General features: G+C 46.6%; 3 protein-coding genes and 1 long non-coding RNA gene across 13 annotated transcripts in view; 2 read left to right on the top strand and 2 right to left on the bottom strand.

Annotated features, from left to right (window-relative positions):
- The window catches only part of ERO1B (endoplasmic reticulum oxidoreductase 1 beta), a 358,900-nt gene that overhangs the window by 224,317 nt on the left and 115,915 nt on the right, over positions 1-18,668 (bottom strand). The window lies entirely within an intron of this gene.
- Positions 1-18,668, top strand: part of LOC116573396 — a 184,468-nt gene that overhangs the window by 136,670 nt on the left and 29,130 nt on the right. The gene's annotated exons all lie outside the window — the stretch shown is intronic.
- The window catches only part of LOC116573397, a 154,322-nt gene that overhangs the window by 105,436 nt on the left and 30,218 nt on the right, over positions 1-18,668 (bottom strand). Inside the window, exon 1 of one of the 3 annotated variants that reach the window (XM_032313492.1) lies at positions 682-740. The exons of the other annotated variants lie outside the window; for them this stretch is intronic. Within the exon in view, the coding sequence (XP_032169383.1) occupies positions 682-709 (28 nt within the window). The 5' untranslated portion in view covers positions 710-740. Of the gene's footprint in view, positions 1-681; positions 741-18,668 lie in introns of those variants that run through there. 3 annotated transcript variants of the gene reach the window in all.
- LOC116573409 lies at positions 3,498-4,031 on the top strand. Its single transcript, XR_004278781.1, has 2 exons — positions 3,498-3,547; positions 3,932-4,031. It is a non-coding gene; the product is annotated as an uncharacterized LOC116573409 (long non-coding RNA).

An 18,668-nucleotide genomic window follows, 5' to 3' on the forward strand; every position in this document is an offset into this window, starting at 1 on the left:
TTCCCCTATCTACTCTCAGGTCTCTTGATCCCCTCTGGAGACTGTAGTTTTAGTGGACAGTCTCCTGTCTCTTTTCCTAAGCTGGGCCTGTAAAACCCAGCCCAGCAGTACCTTTGAGAGCAGCAGACAGTCCACTGTGCAGCTGCCGTGTGTTCTATCCACCCACCCGGTCGCACAGCCCGTTTCCGTGCACTCCCAGGCATCAAGCAGACGGCCCGTGAAACACTTCACATCAACCCATGAGACCACCCTGCTATCCTCCAGCATCTCTCCTTCTAAAAACAGCTGCATTTCGACCTCTGACCTTTCCTCTCCGATTTTGTCATGTCCCTCAGGAAGAGGAGACCGGCAATTTGTTCCCCTCAAATGTGGTGGCTGGGTCGCACCAAGATTCTCCTGATCCAGGGACTGCAGTGTGGAATGTGACCTGTGTGTTGTCCCTGTAGGACTGTGTTTAAAATAGGCATTCAGAAAGAGTACGGTTTTCTGAACGTCGGAGCGCTTTAAGGAAGGCAGCTTAATCCCAATGAAATCACCTAGACAAAAGAACAAACACAGGCATCCAACCGGGAGGAGGAATCAGAGGGTGGAGAGGAAAAGCCAAAGAGAAGAAGCCTGTCTCTGTAAAAGGGAGGCAGCCAGCTCCAGAGAAGACAATTGAGAAAATCGATAGGCACATACCCGTACAACAGCAGTTAAGATTCCCCATCGTGAAGACTGTTAGTCCTGTTCACCCAACCGCCAGGGGCTTGGCTCACAGAGTGACAGTTGAAATGGAACGTTGGATGCGTGTCATCAGGTCACCATGGCGATGGCTCATGACAGAACTCTGAGGGTGAAGGCATCCCTGCACACTGCGGGGTCATGGAAGGAAGTGGGTTGGGGAGGGGTCGATGGATAAGGCACTTGTTGTGGTCAGCTCTGAGTGGTGCAGAGAAGTGAGGAGTCCCCGAGTTGTACTGCAGAATGCAATACTGCGTATGTTAACTACCTGCATTTTTGGACATTAAAAAAAAGATACTCCTGAGGGCACCTAGGAGACTGAAATGTTCATTTTCCTATCTGCTACTCTGGAAAACTCCTATTTTTACGAGATTGTTTCACAAAGTCTCTCCAAGAGTTCTTGGGTGGCTCAGTGGCTTAAGTATTGGCCATCGGCTCAGGTCCTGCTCTTGGAGTCCGGGATCAATCTTAGCATCAGGCTCCCTGCTCAGGGGGAGTGCTGCTCTCTCTGCCTCTCCCCCAAGTCCTGCCTGCTCTGTCGATAAAGGACCCTGCATTTACACTCTTGGGTATTTACCCCACAGATACAGATGGAGTGAACAGAAGGGCCATCTCTACCCCAATGTTTATAGCAGCAGTGGCCTCGGTCGCCAAACTGTGGAAAGAACCAGGATGCCCCCCTTCAACAGACGAATGGATAAGGAAGTGTGGTCCATATACGCTATGGAGGAGGACGCCTCCATCAGAAAGGATGAATACCCAACTTCTGTAGCAACATGGACGGGACTGGAAGAGATTATGCTGAGTGAAATAAGTCCAGCAGAGAGAGTCAATTACCATAGGGTTTCACTTCTTTGTGGAGCATAACAAGTAACATGGAGGACATGGGGAGATGGAGAGGAGAAGGGAGTTGAGGGACATTGGAAGGGGAGGTGAACCATGAGAGACTATGGACTCTGAAAAACAACCTGAGGGTTTTGAAGGGGCGGGGGTGGGAGGTTGGGGGAACCAGGTGGTGGGTATTAAGGAGGGCACGTATTGCATGAAGCACCAGGTGTGGTGCAAAAACAATGAATACTGTTTCGCCGAAAAGATAGGAAATAGCTAAGTAATTTAAAAAGTAGGAAAATATGTAAAGGGCTTCCTGCAGGGCTCCCCTCCCCAGGAAGGCCCTGTGTGCCTTCCAGGAGCCCCTTGGAGCCATGGGTTCCTAGTATTGTCTGTGGGGCGGACTGCCTGAGCCACGAGCTAAGGATGCAAACATACGTCTGTCATTTTTCAGTGAGCTGCATTAATGTGGATCGCAAGGTGCCCTTTCTGCAGGGGACAGAGAGATACCCTTTGAAAAGCCTGGATTCTCTGTGTGCGTCCGATTTCAAAGGCCCTTAGTGCACGGACCTCCCGCTTGCCTGCCCCCCATCCTCCATTTCTGGTCTGCAGGGAGGGTAGCCCTTTGTGGACAGCGGGTCGTCTCCAGCACTGGATGGCACCTCCGGGGTCAGCATACATGGCACACACATGTGGTGTCCCTGCATGGACACAGAGGATGAGGCAGCTGACAGCTGGGTAGGACCCTCTGGGCTGCCGAGGTCAGTCTGTGCACCCTGGAGCGTTTGGACCCAAAATCTCTCTGCTGGTTTCACCCCTTTTACGTGCACTCCCAGGAGCTTGGCATGCAGGGGGCCGCATCCACTCTAAGTCCATGCAGGCCTGGCCACTGCCATGTGGTCTCTTGGAAAGTGACCGTCAAGAACTCCTTGGCAACAACCCAGGGGATAGTAGGCATTTACAGGCAGCAAATATAATGTGATTTCTTTACAACAGTTTCTACCTGGGGTACCTGGGTTTCTCAGTCGCTTAAGAAGTTGCCTTCGCCTCAGGTCCAGGCCCTGGGATCCAGCCCAAGTCAAGCTCCCTGCTCAGGGAAGGGGCACCTGCTTCTCCCTCTGCCTCGGCCTGTCGCTCGGCCTACTTGGGAACTTTTTCTCTCTCTCTGCCAAAGAAGTGAGTAACATTGTTACAATATAAATCAACAAGTTAATAGAAATGATATATTTTATGAATTCTGCAACGTCATACGATGGGAGAGGGAACAAAACCAAACTAGTAACAGCATGTATTTACACACGAAAATACAGTCGTCATGCTGCTTCAGGTAACACAATTCTACCCTTTGGCCCAATTGATATCTAAATAGATCATTTTTCTGGCACAGTTTTGGAAACCTCTCTTAATGGTCTTCTGAAAATACGTACTTTTAAGAAGTTAAGTTTTGAATAATACCCAGTCACCTCTGTCCTTCTGGCAAATGTCGGATAACAATTAATTGGAGTTTACAACTTGGCGAGGGTTTCCTTGGTGGTGGTGGTGTGAAGACAAGTCTAGCTATTTTGAGTATCTTAGAGACGACAATGGAGGAAATTGGATGGATTTCTGACGTTCTGTCAAAATAGACTTTTTTTTTTTTAAAGATTTTACTTATTTATTTGACAGAAATCACAAGCAGAGGCAGGCAGAGAGAGAGGAGGAAGCAGGCTCCCTGCTGAGCAGAGAGCCTAACATGGGGCTTGATCCCCAGACCCTGGGATCGTGACCTGAGCCAAAGGCAGAGCCTTTAATCCCCTGAGCCACCCAGATGCCCCTTGATTTTTTTTTTAAGATTTTATTTATCCATTTGAGAGAGAGAAAGTGCAGCAGACAGAGGGAGAAGCAGGCCACCTGCAGACCAAGGAAACCGATGCAGGATTCGATCCCAAGACTTTGGAATCATGATCCAAGTCCATGAACCACCCAGGCATCTCTGATTTGGTTCTTCTTACGTCTTGTATGATCCTGTTACCATCCTCCTACTTTACTTTCTCAACACTGTGTGTGTGTGTGTGTGTGTGTGTAAGCTCCTTCAATGTTCTTATCTACTAATGATGCCATCAGTTTCACATCCAGACTCATTTCTATTGATTCTCTCTTCATTAGAGATCACACATTTCTGTTTGTTTGCATGTCTCAGGACTTTTAGATTTGATGCCAGACATTGTGAATTTTATTTTATGGGTTACTGTTACTTTGTATCCCTCTAAAATGTTTTATCTTTGTTCTGGGATGCATTTAAGTTGGAAACACCTCAAGCTCTTTGATACTTCTGTTTAACGTTTTTAGGAGACTCCCAGAAAGTCTCTGGTCTAAAGTTACTGTAGCCTTACTCCTGCAGTGGTGCCTTCGGAGTGCTTTGCCAGATGTCCCACGTGTCAGGAGACCTTTCCACTCCAGATGGGTGAAATACAAATTCTCCCCAGCCTGTGTATTCTGAATATCGCTTTGATACTCCTTTCTTGGGTCCATCTCCCAACCTCGGGTCGTTTCCTTCTGCCCACGCAGTGGGCAGTCACACCCAACAGAACTCCAGAACTCTCCCTCTCTTTGCAGCTCCTCAAATCCTAGTTCAGCCATCACGTCCCAAATGAGAGTCTGTGGATTTCTTTTCCCCCCAAGAGAAGTGTTTATGACTTCATCTCCAGTTTTTCAGCTTTTCACTTTACCTAGCATTATGGCATGTCTCTGTTTTATTTTGTATTATTCCTTGAGGCTTACAAGTTACCTCTCAATAAACTGCAAGCCCCTTGAGAGCAGAATCCATGACACACCCTTTTCAAAGTCCCTACTGCACATCACAAAATGTGTAGTGCGCACACGGTGCATCATAAAGGTCAATGGAATGAATGAGTAAAGGCATTTGTCATATGTCCTCATTAATTAATGTGGGAGAATTTGGGCCTCTGTCTAACATTGCAGGAAAATGAAATACATTTTCCAATAGTTGCCGTTGCTCAGCTTTCTCCCCCTCAGTCTTTCTGCATAATTTCACCAGTGACAGGAAGGGAGGGCATAATAAGCACAGTCATTAAATTTGTAGAGGATACCAAATCCAAAGGGAATCATAATCTCAAAATATAAGATTAGGGTTAATTATATCCTTGGCAAGTAGGATGAGCAATCACAAAGTAAGTAAAATTAAATGAAACTACAAGGTATTAAATTTTAGAAAAAAATTAAGCCACCTGCCATGATAGAGATGGTTGGAACCACGTAAGATTGTAGAAGGTATAGTGAATCACAAGCTGGAAATGTGTCAAAAATGAAATTTCCTGTTGTTATAAGATGCTTTGTAAAAGTGGCAAAGATAATTATCCTTTTACAGTCATAATTGTACAACCCTTATAAAATCCTGTGGCATTTTTTGAGGCCTATTTTTTATAGCATTAGCAAATATAGGGATTTAAGATTAAAGCTATTAAATTGTTGCAAATGGAACCCATGAAGAGAACTTATTCCCTTTTTCCCTTTTGCTCTTTTATTTTTCTGCAAGAACGAGGTGCAGGTACAGAAAATTAGCTTCCTGTAACAAAGAAAACATGCAAACAAAAAGGAACAAGCACTGCCTATAACTGAAACCAAAGCACTAGCCTTAGCGTTGGGAGACAGTAAGTGAGAAGCATGACACACTATTATGAACATTGACTAGCATTTAAGTGGGGGCTGCACTGACCTCTTCCAGGCATGCAAAAGAGTGTCTAGCATTCAAAGAGCTTTTTAAACTTTTCAGTATATCGTAAATATAATATCTAAACCTCACAGTGAATTTGTGAAATATTATTTCCATTGTACAGATGACAAAATTGAGTAGTTTTTTAAAAACTTTTTATAAGGATTTATTTAGTTATCTGAAAGAGAGAGTGTTGGGGGTAGGGCAGAGGGAAAGAATCTCAAGCAGACTCCTTACTGAGTGTGGAGTCCAATGCGGGGCTCGATCTCACAACCCTGAGATCATGACCTGAGCTGAAATCAAGAGTCAGATGCTCCACTGACTGAGCCACCCAAGCCCCCCTAAAATTGAGTGATTTTGAAGACATGAACCCCATTTTAAGTCAGGTGGCTAAGCAGCATAGTCTAGACAGAAATAGTAATCTGTACAATACTGTGTCAAATGAACAGTCATCCCAAATAAATATGGTGTAATATTTTGAAAGCACCAATGTGCTATGAAATGGAAGATGGTAAATATTATTTTCTGTGGCCTGGAGATTGGACCCTCCTGAAAAAGTACTCTTAGGAATTCCCATGAATTCCTTCAGTATTCAGGGGAAAAGAAAATGTATTAGTTATTTTCCAGATTGTGACACTAAGAAACCCGAAACGTTTGTCTTCCATGAGCTTTCTTCTTGGGGGTAAGTTGAGCATTAATATTATAAGCTTACAGTGCTGCCAACTCCTTCCCTATTGTGCATGGGTCAGTGATTTAAGTGACTGTGCCACCTCCAATCACTTATTTATTTTTAGGTTGTTTTATATTCCTCTTTAGAAATGATAAGTTGGAGTACGCAGGTGGCTCAGTCCGTTAAGCATCTGACTAGCACCTTAATTCAAATGGTCCCAAACTGAGAGAATCAAGCATCCATGGGTTAACCACTCTGAAATCATGTATGCAACTCTGAAATCATGTATGTGTATTCTGGAATTGAACTATCCAATAAATGAAATTCAGATGTTAGCTGGATTCTCACTGTTAGTACAGACAAGCAAGGAGAGAAGGTTAGAAGGTTCCATCTGGTAATGCTTACAACAGGAAACAACAGTGTGAATACTTAGCTTACTATAGATACAGATGGTTACACACTAAAATATTTATAGACACCTGTATATACATGAGTGAGTATACACATATTCCCTGTTCAGTTAGCTGTGAGAGGGTCTTTGAGCAATGACTTAACAGTCACAACAGACACATCTAGTCCCCCAATCTTGGTTTCTCATACTATGCTCCAATGAAAAGAACCAGAACTACTTAGGGGAAAAAAATGGCTAATTCTAGGGCAGGAAAGACATAAGATGCACCTGGAAAATCTCCTGCCACAGAGTGAGGTAGAAATATTCAAACAATAACAGGGTATGTCAGGGGCACCTGGGTGGCTCAGCGGGTTAAAGCCTCTGCCTTCGGCTAGGGTCATGATAGCAGGGTCCTAGGATAGAGCCCCGCATCAGGCTCTCTGCTCGGTGGGGAGCCTGCTTCCTTCTCTCTCTGCCTGCCTCTCTGCCTACTTGTGATCTCTGTCTGTTAAATAAATAAATTTTTTTTAAAAAATCAACAGGGTATGTCAATAGACACAGGAACCGAGAGAAGGTGCTTTTTAAAAAATTTATTTACTTGTTTTTGAGAAAGTAGGAAAAGGAGAGAAAGCATAAGCAGCAGGGAGGAGCACAGGGAGAGAGAGAGAGAGAATATTTATTTATTTATTTATTTGACAGAGCCACTGAGCCACCCAGGCACCCCGAGTGAGAGAATTTCAAGCAGGTCCCACACTCAGCAAAGAGCCCAACGTGGGGCTGGATCCCAGGACTCTGAGATCATGACCTGAGCTAAAATCAAGAGTTGGACACTCAACCAACTCAGCCACCCAGACGCTGCTAGAAGATGCTTTTACTAACCAACCTGGAACAGCTTGAGCAACAAAAGGAACAAGGTATCATTGTACTAGAACCAAAATCTAAAATAACTAGCCATGAATTCGTGCTGATATAAATGGATTAGTAAATATTAGAGAACAGAAAAATCTCCTATGCAGAATTCCTGATAATTTATGTACATAATTATGTAGCTACTCCAACAGGAAGGAGGTATAGTGTAAGTGGTAAAGTGTAATTGCCCACTTCCTTCCAAGGAGTACAGTATGAGGACAGAGAAAACAAAGTAATAAGTCATGTCCAGAGCACTAACCCTTGATATGGTAAGACCAAAGGACATTTTATCTCTGTGGTCTTCCTCCAAGAAACCCATAACCTCAGTCTAATCATGAAAACAACAGCAGACAATTCCCAATTGAGGAACATTCTACAAAACACCTAACTGTACTCCTCAAAACTGCCCAGGTTATCAAAAACAAGGGAAGTCTGAGAAATTGTCACAGCCAAGGGGAGCCTAAAGAAGCGACTAAAGTGAAATGTGGCATTCTGAAACAGAATACCTGCATGGGGGAGAAAACTCCAGGGTCAACTATCAAAAGACAAATCACATCCCATAAAATAAGAGTTTGCAACCCATAAAATGGACAAGCACTAGTATCCCTAATCTATAAAGAGCTAGACACTGAAGAAGAAGAAAAACAAAAAAAGCCACAAACCTAAGAGCAAAATGGGCAAAAGATATGAAGAGGGTTCACAGAAACGTAAATACACCTTTCAGATACATGAAAAAATACTTAACCTCACTCATAGTTAAGAAGCTTGCAGATATAAACTTCATAAAATACCATGTTTCTCTTTCCACTGCCAAAATTCCAGAAGTTGAACCACATGTTCTATGAGGGAAGCTGTGGACAAACAAGCACCCATGCGGTGTTGATGGGAGTGACACAAAATGATACCAAAATCCCGAATGATCGAGTTATCAATTATATGCACCCTTTAACCTGGCAATGCACTTCTAGGAATTTATCAGATAGAAAAAACCTATATGTACAAGGTCATTCACTAGAACATGGTTTGTAATAGCAAAAGGTTTGAAATAGTGCATAACTAATAATAACCAGTTAACTATGCAACGTCCAATCTTGAATTACTGTGCAGCTATAACAAAGAAACAATCCATGTTCTGTTTAAATACAGATGTCTGGGACATGCTTTTAAGAAGTGACAAAAAAGCAAAGAAAGAACAGAAAATCATGTATAGACTCCTTACTCAAAGTGTGGCTCCCTGAGCAGCAGAGTCTGCTTCACCTGGAAGCTTTTTAGAAATGCAAAACCCAGGGCCCCCACCAGATCCACTAAATCAACATCTGCATTTTAACAGGATGCCAGCGGTGTACAGCTGCATCTAAGTTCGGAAGCCCTAAAGATGATGGATTCCCTTCTAAATAAAAGTAGGGGGCATACAAGAGTATCTTTTAACTGAAAAAAGAAGCACTGGTAGGACAAACAAGACAGACAGATATCTACAACAGGATGATCATAACTCCAGGTTGTCTGGGACTGTCCCGATATAGCCAGTTGTCCCATCATAACTTTATGGAACCTCTTTCATTCTCAGTGGAAGTGTCTCAGTTGAGATGAAAAATGTCACCCTTCCTAGAGGGAACATCACTTAACCTTTTAACCATGTTATTACTAATTCAAAAGTATTTTATTAAAAAAAGAGAGAGAGAGAGAAGACCAGTCAGGAAAAAACACAGACTGAAGAAAAGCAGTGAGCCAAGGATGGTTGGGCAACAAACCCAAGGAGAGGCAATGTCTGGGGCAAAAGGGAAAGACAACTTTGTGAGCAACAGTAAGGAGATGTATCAGAGTTAAGAAAGGAAAGCTAGCAGGCAGGTGTCAGAGACAACAGAGACTGAGGATTATGCTGCAAGATGGTCAAGTAAGACAAAGCCAAAAACTGGATTTAACTACAATTTGGTAGCCTTTTCCAGAGCTGACTCAGGTGAATGTCAAAGAAGCAAGAATGCATTCATGAAGTTGAAATATGAATGAGAAATGCAGAAACCAAAGCCAGAACAGTCGGCTATTCAAGCTAGAGATGTGAACAAGCGGACACAAACACTTAGGGAGAGTCATCTGGAGGACATGTGGTCCCTCCATTCCACCAGATCTTTGAAGTCATATTCCTGGATCAAGCAGGACCATGAGAGAGCTGTCTACTCAAACCTCATTGTTTGGTCCCCTGAAAAGCATCCACAGACTTCTAGCACAGTGCTGTGTCTATCAGAAATGATTATAGGCAATTTCAGTGTCGTTATTAGAAAAATCAAAGGAAGTTTTACAACTTGCACAACCCTGTGAAATTAAGAGTCTTGCTTCTCATTCTACCAACTGTTCTTTGAATTTGCTTGATAGACTTGATATACTTCCCTTCAAGTAATTCTTGCCTATTTCTGTCTTTTTGGGTTACTTTAAGATTTTTATTCATTTGACAGACAGAGATCACAAGTAGGCAGAGAGGCAGGCACAGAGAGAGAGGGAAGCAGGCTCCCTGCTGAGCAGAGAGGCCAATGTGGGGCTCGATCCCAGGACCCTGGGATCATGACCTGAGCCAAAGGAAGGGGCTTTAACCCACTGAGCCACCCAGGAGCCCCTCTATTTTTTTGTTTTAAAAATATGAATCCTTTCAAATTTTAGAAAACTCATTTTCAAACAAAGTGGAAATAAACAAACAAAAAGCTCACCTGGGATGTGTTCATTTTCTGCTCTTAGTGGAGGAGGGAGAGCTGAGGAGGAAGGAAGGAAGAAGGAAGTTAGAAGAGACTTGGCCTGCCTTGCAGTTCCTGGATTTACCTGCCTACACAGCTCCACATACAAGATACTTACGTGTCCATGTGTGGCTCCGATAGATGTTGAGCTTAGACATGATACTTTTCACTGAGTGAATGTAAACATTTGTTTCTTATTGATTTATTACCAATTTAGGTTCTGTGACAGAGAAAAATTAAAAACATGAAAAGATGAGTTTAACATTTAACAGTAACCTAAAGGAGGAAACACTATGGCTTTTTCAGAACTGATGTGGGAAAAATTAAAAATTAAAAATCTCAAGCCATGCTGTTCATCTGTTTTCCTGTGAACACTATTAATCCCCTGAGGTCAGAAAATCCAAGCAACCTCTGGAAAAAAGATATGTAGGTGTTTAAGGCAAGATAAAAAATAAATGTTTAATATTTGTTTCTTACAACTTTCAAAAGGTCTTTTAATAAGAAACTATCTTTGATTTAATTAATAATGAAAAAATGAGCCGTGGCCTGGGAATTTGCAGACCTGACTTTTAACCATGGTTCTGCCACCAACAAACTGCATGATCTTGGTCAGTCACCTTCTCAGGCTCAAGTTTTTGTTTTGTTTTGTTTTGTTTTGTTTTTTTCATTTTTCAAATAAGGCCAAAACAGATAACCTCGTGCCTGCACTACCATCCTGTAGGTCTATAAGGCCAGGAGAGCAGGAACCTCTGCATCTTTCTAGACGCCATCAACAATGGCAAATGGGGAATGGAAAACGGGTGTTCAGGGAGTGGTGATGACAGAATTTCCTTCGCTATGGCTGGTGAGCCTTTCATCCCGACCATGCCCTCACAAACTCTCCAAAGGGGTGACATTTCCTGTGTATCCTGCGTGCCCACCCCTCTCAGCTCCAGCTCACCTCGCTCTTCTTATTTTGTCCCAGACCTTCCACCGTCACACAGCCTTCGATGCCTTCAGGATACTGTCATGCTTATACGTAACAAATAACAAATGAATACATAATAAATAATAACTGGGGACATGGGGAATGTCAGAGCCAGGAAAGGGCCTTGGTGGCTAGCTAGTACAGCCTCTTCCCTCTTCCATTGCACAAATGAGTTAACTGAGCAATGAAGGCCCTAGAGAATTGTCAAAGCTCCAGCCACACGTTATTACATACACAACAAATACAATAGCAGCTAACAAAATGTGAGTGCTCAGAATAATCATGTCGACTATTCAGGGCTCAGGAAATGCTTCCTGAGACGTTTTGACTTGGAGGGCTCAGGCAGAATCAAACGTGCCATGCTTTCACGTGCTTCCGAAGGAATGTTGGGTCCCATTTTGGTACGTCCTAGATGTCTAGCATTGCCGTCCTTGAGGCCCAAGTTTTCCCCGAGGTGCAGCATGGTGCTTGGGGCCCCAGTTCCTCTGGCGTGGTGTCTGGGTGCTCCCGAGTCAGAGCTCAGATGAGGGACAGCCTCTCCTTGCTACACCTCTTGCTGCTGCCAAACACACAGGCTGAGCGGGGCCCATTTTGTGGGGCCACTGCCAGTGTTGAGCCCAGCATTGGCCACGGTCCTGTGCGTGAAAGCGACAGGGGCGGTTCCAGGGCAGCACCCTCGGGGAATCCAGCAGGGGTAGGGTTGCTGCCCCTCGAGTCGACCCCAAGGTGCTTTCCAAGGACATGAGCCCTGAGTTGGCTATCTCTGGAAAGGAGTGTTCTTTTGAAGAGGAAAAGTCGGTTTCAAGAACCCACCTTTGTGGACGTTCACGTCTAACTCTGGTGGCCTTTCCAAATGTGTCACTTACCTAAGCTAGACAACTTGAGGTCACCCTCAGAAACATGGCCACATTAGCTCGTGGGTGGGTAGTCCCCTTGCTCCTTATTCTGCGGTCATAACACCGGGAACCCATGGGCTCAGGTTTCATTCAGCAACTGGACCATGCGATTGATTCCCCCACAGCTGTGGAACTCAACGAGCACCTTGACCAGCTGGATTGCGCTGGGATGAGAAACTCTTTCCCTCAAAGCCAGAGAACACACACCACTCCACAGTGTTCTCTGGGGTCTTATGGGGACACTGAAGGACTCCGCTCTCCACCTGGAGTGGAGGGTGCACTTGGGGTGCCCTTATCTCTCGGACAAGTTTTCTCCCACTCACCAGCGACTCCTACTAATGAGGATATTCTGGCGGGACCTCCAATCAAAAGGGCTCAGGACTCTGCTACCAGGGGTAGCCTGGAGTTCAGAAGTTTTATGTAAGGCAGGGACTTGCAGAACCTTCTCCATATGTGCCAAGAAGTAATTTTCCCTCGCAGCCAACTCTAGACATTCTGGTTAAGGGTATATCTCTAAGTTAATCGACACTAAGAGGCTATCTTTTCCTCTGGAAGAAAGACAGAAGCCGGCAAGAAAGACACCCAGGTCAAGGCCTGAACCTCAACCCAAGGGAGAGGTTCAGAACCAAGACAACTTACCACTGCGATGCATGTGCACCAGGGAGATGACAGCGGTCACACTCTTGGATGTGCTGCACTTCCATTTGCACTGAAGAGACAGAGGCCAGACGCTTTGGATGCTGCCCAGGAGGCCACGTCCCCTGAGCCTCGAAGCACCACCACCTGTAAAAACAAGGAGAGTATTCAGTCGAGGTCTCAGGACCCACACGTAGGGAGACACGGAGTCACCCAGGACTGAAAGCAGGCCTATCCCTCCCAGTAGGGAGTCAAGGTTCAAGGAGGCCCAAACAAGAGGGCCCGCCATCTGTCAAAGTCTTAGCATAGCTGCTGGAAGACCTTCCCCTAATACATGCTTAGAGATTAGGCTGCCAGGAGTTCCATGGGGCTGAAATGGGCCTCTGGTCTTTCCTTGCTAAGACGTACCTCTTGTGGACACTGGAACTCAACAAGAAAAAAAACAACAACAACAATAACAACTACCTTCCCCTTCCCCAACACCCTTCCACTTCAGGGTCGTGTCTATGGCAGACTTCACGCTGTGCGCATTTTGCCCTGATAAACGCCAACCCTCCAATAAAGCACAGAGCATGGAGCCAGGCTTGGGCACCCCGGTGACCTGGCTTGCTGCCGTGGCTGCCTGGCCCTGCCTACCTCCCTCCCTCCTTCCCTAGCTCCAGTCCTTTCCTATAAGCATCTGCCTGGGCCCTGGGACTCTGGCTCTGCCCCAGGTGCCCCAGGCCCTGGGTGCAGGCTGCCAAAAGGCAGTTGAGGGGCCGCAGACTCCAGCTGGCCGGCCCTGTGCTCCTCTCAACCCAACCACCGTGGTGACCAACGTGGGCCCAGGTGCCAGATACAACTGCGGAGCCCACCTTCCTGCTCAAACACAGGGGGTTCCTCGGAAGCAAGGCACATTGGCCCCAAATAAGCTGCCCCTTGGCCCCCACCCCACCGGCCTGAATATCCCCTGGGGACAGAAGCCCCAGACGGCAACACAACCTCCACTCCAGGCAGCGCATTTCACTCGTCCTCACGTCTTGCACAGGTTGTCTGATGGGTCCAGAAAAACCCACCTACGGTATGCTCCACGTGCTGCTGTGATGTTAGGAACCCTTCACCTCCCCAGAGTCTGAAAGCTCACCTGACCCATTTCGGAGGGCTGTCCCAGCGACCACGCCCACTTCTCCTGCCAACCTGGGACTGCCTGCAGAGGGAATGCCCATCATGGCTGGCCAGAGGCATGACACTCTAACTGCCCCAGCTGACCAGATCAGGAGCCCCAGCAGAGGAGGGGAGAAGGGACAGGCCCTCGGCTCAGAGACGAGCCCACATGGTGCTCCACGGGATGTGACATCCCTCTGGGAGCTGCCAAAGAAGGGGCAGCTTGGACAACAAACTCAGGGGCTTCATCGTATCACAAAGGGCTATAAACAGTGAGCCACGGGGTCTTCTCAGACCTGAGAAGGGGCTGTGACCAGCAAGTCAGGCTGACGTGGATATCGGGTTGCTACGGGCCCTCCTGGCACCATGGGCCACCGAGCACAGACTTCACGGCAGAGGCCAAGGTCCGCACATGCCTGGATTCCCCAGGAAGCCTTCCCTGCCTCTCTCCGGCATCACATCCTGGGAAGCAGGAGGATGCCTCCAGGGGTGATAATCCCTCAGTTCTGAGGGCAAGACTGGAAGCATCTCTCTGTCCATTGTGTTGGTCCAGCCCTCCACAGATCTCCTCATTCCCAGCAGGGACCTGGAACCCACAGTCTCCCCTTCCCATGGTTCCCTGGAACCATGCTCCTCAACAGGGGCATGCTGCCAGGCCCCTGAGAGAGACAGCCCAGGACTCCCAGAGGGCAGGGCCACCCAGAGCATACCGGTCTCCCTCACAAACACCTCCACAACGTGCTAGATGGGCTCAAGCCGATGCTCTTGGAGGCTGCTGGGATGACCCCAAAGGGCCGGTATTTCTTCACACCTACAGGTGGAAAGAGACAAGGATCAGGGGGTCGGGAACCACCTCCTTCTCTTGGAACCTCACTGAGCTTGTGCCGGCAAATCCCCGGGCATCCCCAGAGGGTCTGTGTGGAGCAGCATCCTCCTCCTTCCCTGACCAGGGACCTTCATCCACCCAGCACAACAGCAGACGCACACAGGCCCCTCAGCAGCTGAGGGTCAAGGGGACAGCAGGCTTGCTTCCAGAGGAAGAACACAGGTGCCAGAACACAACGGCATGGGTCTTGCCATTCCTCCAGAATCTCTCTGTGAGAACGGATGAGGAAAGGCCCCAGCATTGGAGCAAGAAATGCACTGCTTGGCCTTTTGAGTATTTTAAATTGTCGTCTTCCAGTGGCTTCTACCTTGTGTTTCTCCTTGTAGTACTACTGTAAATGTCAAAATCAGTTTTCCTCCAAGAATGCAAGTCAGCCATCAGGACTACCCAGACATGAGACCCTAAGTCCCATCGAGATGGGTCATCCTCAAGCCTTCTTCTTAGTGGGATGCAATCTGAAGACTCAACTAGCTTGGATGATCCAGGAACTAGGAAACTGCCACCTTCCAGGGGCAGAAGGGACCTGAAGCAGGATGCCAGCCACCGAGAGAGTGAGAAGGGATGGTAGGAAATCACACTCAGATCATTGCTGTTTTCCTGGTAAAAGGATGGCAGAAAAGAGATGGACGAGAATTCTCAAGGAAGATTCATGATCATGGAAGCTTTGCTAAGAGAGCCACTCTGAAACTAGAGTGCGAAGGACAATCGGGAAGGAAACCCTGGGCATATCTCCTGTGTCAAAGGTCCAAGCACCGTGAACTTTTGACGTCCGGCCCATGGACCTGCTCAGTGGCAGATCCCCCACCACCTGGTACACATCCCTCTACTCTGGACTGAAAGAGAACAATGCAGCCCCTGTTAGCTGCCAGCACTCATCGTCGTCCTTGCAAAACATGTGCCTGTGCTTTTCCCTCATGAACCTGTACTCCCTGCTCCAAATCGGGAGCACACATGATTTCCCTCCACTCTGTGTCTCCCAGAGGACTGTCCCTAATTCCCCAAAACAGAAGTGTCCCATTTTGTTTCTTTTCTTTTCCAGCACCCACTTCTTGACTGACACAAAGATGTACCAAGGCAAAGGGCCACGGTAGGCTATTTACACATCGTCAGGTGACGGCAAACATCAGAGGAAATGTTCAAATGCCAAAGTCCATTTCACCTTAAATTCAGATTCCTGAAAGCCGTGGGTTTCCAATTCAGTCGTTTTTGGAAAATTTATCTCCAAAGAACCATCCCTGGCTGTCAGAAATAAAATGTCTGTTTTGGGGGTACCTGGGTGGCTCAGTGGGTGAAAGCCTCTGCCTTCAGCTCAGGTCACGATCCCAGGGTCTTGAGACCGAGCCTCACATTGGGCTCTCTGCTCCACAGAGACCCTGCTTCCTCCTCTCTCTCTGCCTGCCTCTGCTTCCTTGTGATTTCTGTCAAATAAATAAGTAAAATCTTTAAAAAAAAAAAACCTCTATTTTGACAGAACATCAAAATCCATCCAATTTCCTACATCATAGTCTCTAAGATACTCTAAATAGCTAGACTTGTCTTCACACCACCACCACCAAGGAAACCCTCGCCAAGTCTTAAACTCCAATTAATTGCTATCCGACATTTGCCAAAAGGACAGAGTTGACTGGGTACTACTCAAAACTTCTTAAAAGTACATATTTTCATAACATCATTAATAAAGGTTTCCAAAACTGTGCCAGAAAAGTGATCTATTTAGATATCAATGGGGTAAAAGGGTATAATTTTGTTACCTGAAGCAGCATGACGATTGTATTGTCCTGTGTAAATAAATGCTGTTACTAGTTTGGTTTTGTTCCCCTCCCATCGTATTACATTCCAGAACTCATAAAATATCTTCATTTTCATATCATTTACATTAACTTGTTGATTTATATTGTAACGATTTTACTCACTTCTTTGGCAGAGAGAGAGAGAGCTCCCAAGCAGGCCGAGCGACAGGCTGATGCAGAGGGAGAAGCAGGCACTCCTTCCCTGAGCAGGGAGCTCAACTCGGGTTGGATCCCAGGGCCTGGACCTGAGGTGAAGGCAACTGCTGAAGCGACTGAGAAACCCAGGTGCCCCAGGTAGAAACTGTTGTAAAGAAATCACGTTATATTTGCTGCCTGTAAATGCCTATATCCCCTGGGTTGTTGCCAAGGAGTGAAGTCACTTTCCAAGAGACCACACGGCAGTGGCCAGGCCCGCAGGGACTTACAATGGATGCGGCCCCCTGCATACCAAGCTCCCGGGAGTGCATGCACAAGGGGTGAAACCAGCAGAGAGATTTGGGGTCCAAACACTCCAGGGTGCACAGACTGACCTTGGCAGCCAAGAGGGTCCTACCCAGCTGTCAGCTGCCTCATCCTCTGTGTCCATGCAGGGACACCACATGTGCGTGCCATGTATGCTGACCCCGGAGGTGCCATCCAGTGCTGGAGACGACCCTCTGTCCACAAAGGGCGACCCTCCCTGCAGACAGGAAATGGAGGATGGGGGGCAGGCAAGAGGGAGGTCCGTGCACTAAGGGCCTTTGAAATCGGACGCGCACGGAGAATCCAGGCTTTTCAAAGGGTATCTCTCTGTCCCCTGCAGAAAGGGCACATTATGATCCACATTAATGCAGCTCACTGAAAAATGACAGACGTATGTTTGCATCCTTAGCTCTTGGCTCAGGCAGTCGGCCCCACAGACAATACTAGGAACTGTCACCCTTGGCTCCAAGGGGCTCGGGGAAGGCACACAGGGCCTTCCTGAGGAGGGGAGCCCCGCAGGAAGCCCGTTACATATTTTCTTTTTATTAAATTATTTATCTATTTTCTATGTTTTCAAGGAAGTTCGGAGAAGGCAACTGACCGCCGACTCTCACCTGGGCAGGACCAGCTCTCAAGCTTGCATAATTTCCCCGATGTATCAGGAAGTGGGCAGCACGGAGGGTCCATAAGCATGAACAGCGAATGTGTCTTGGTTCCTAAACCTTTCAGAGTGTGAAAGTTTCCTTTTATGGTCAAGAAGGCCTCTGTGGTCACGGTTTAGTAGTTGTGCATTTAGAGTCATGGTTTGAGAACATGTACAAGGACTAGTAACAGCAGCAGGGCTAGTAAACACCTGAACCCCAAGTGTCTGCGAGGTGCCCGGCATTTGTCTCAGTGCTGGATGTGTGTTAGTTCACCTGATCCTCTCAGAAACCTGCGAGGTGGGTACTGTGGTTACTTTCATTTGACAGATGGGGGTACTTGAGGGCACAGAGAGGGTTACATAACTTTTCCAAAGTCACACAGCTGCCAACTCTTGGAGCCAGGATTCAGGTCCAGGTGAGCCAGCTCAAGTCCACACTCTGAACCATATTACATGTCTCTGTGCCAGAGAAGGACACACAGCTGCGGCCTGTGGACAGGGGACACTGGGCCTTAGTGAGAATGTGTAGTCTAACGTTCAGATGTTGTGAACCAGTCAGGATGGGCAAACAAACAAGTTGCAGAAGGTGTGGAGAGTGTTAATGTTGTTCAGATGAAGTGAAAAACCACCCAGGGTGGTACTCTGTGTTTTGTATATGTAGTATATTGATATACTGTGAGTTATTTGTGAATGCATGCACGCACAGTAGAAGCGTAAGCCTTCCTGGGAACGGTAAGGCTGGATTGGGAAAGTGATTACCTCTGCAGAGGAGGGAGGGATTAGAACTGGGGGGAGATGTCTGGGGCATCAGTGATACTTTTTTTATTTATTAAAAATAAAACTGAGCTGGAGCAAAGATGATTGTGTTGCAGGTTGAACTGTGCAATGGGTACATGAGTGTGAGCTAAATAGTTTTTTTTTTTTTTTTTTTGGTGAAAAATTTTTTTTAATTTGTCAGAGAGAGCACAAACAGGGGAAGCGGTAGGCAGAGGGAGAAGCAGAGTCCCCGCGGAGCAGGGATCCCGGTACGGGACTCCATCCTGGGACCCCAGGATCATGACCTGAACTGAAGGCAGACGCTTCACCAACTGAGCCTCCCAGGAGTCCCCAAGTTAGGTAGTTTCTTCGGGTATATGTGACATACTTTATAATGAAGCTTAAGCCTACCATAAATTTGTAACATTTTCCTGTTTTTCTTTTTTAAAAATTTTATTTGATAGAGAGAGACATCGAGAGATGGAACACAAGCAGGGAGAGTGGGAGAGGGGGAAGCAGGCTTCTGACTGAGC

Source organism: Mustela erminea, chromosome 14 (assembly GCF_009829155.1).
Source record: "Mustela erminea isolate mMusErm1 chromosome 14, mMusErm1.Pri, whole genome shotgun sequence".
NCBI lineage: Eukaryota > Metazoa > Chordata > Mammalia > Carnivora > Mustelidae > Mustela > Mustela erminea.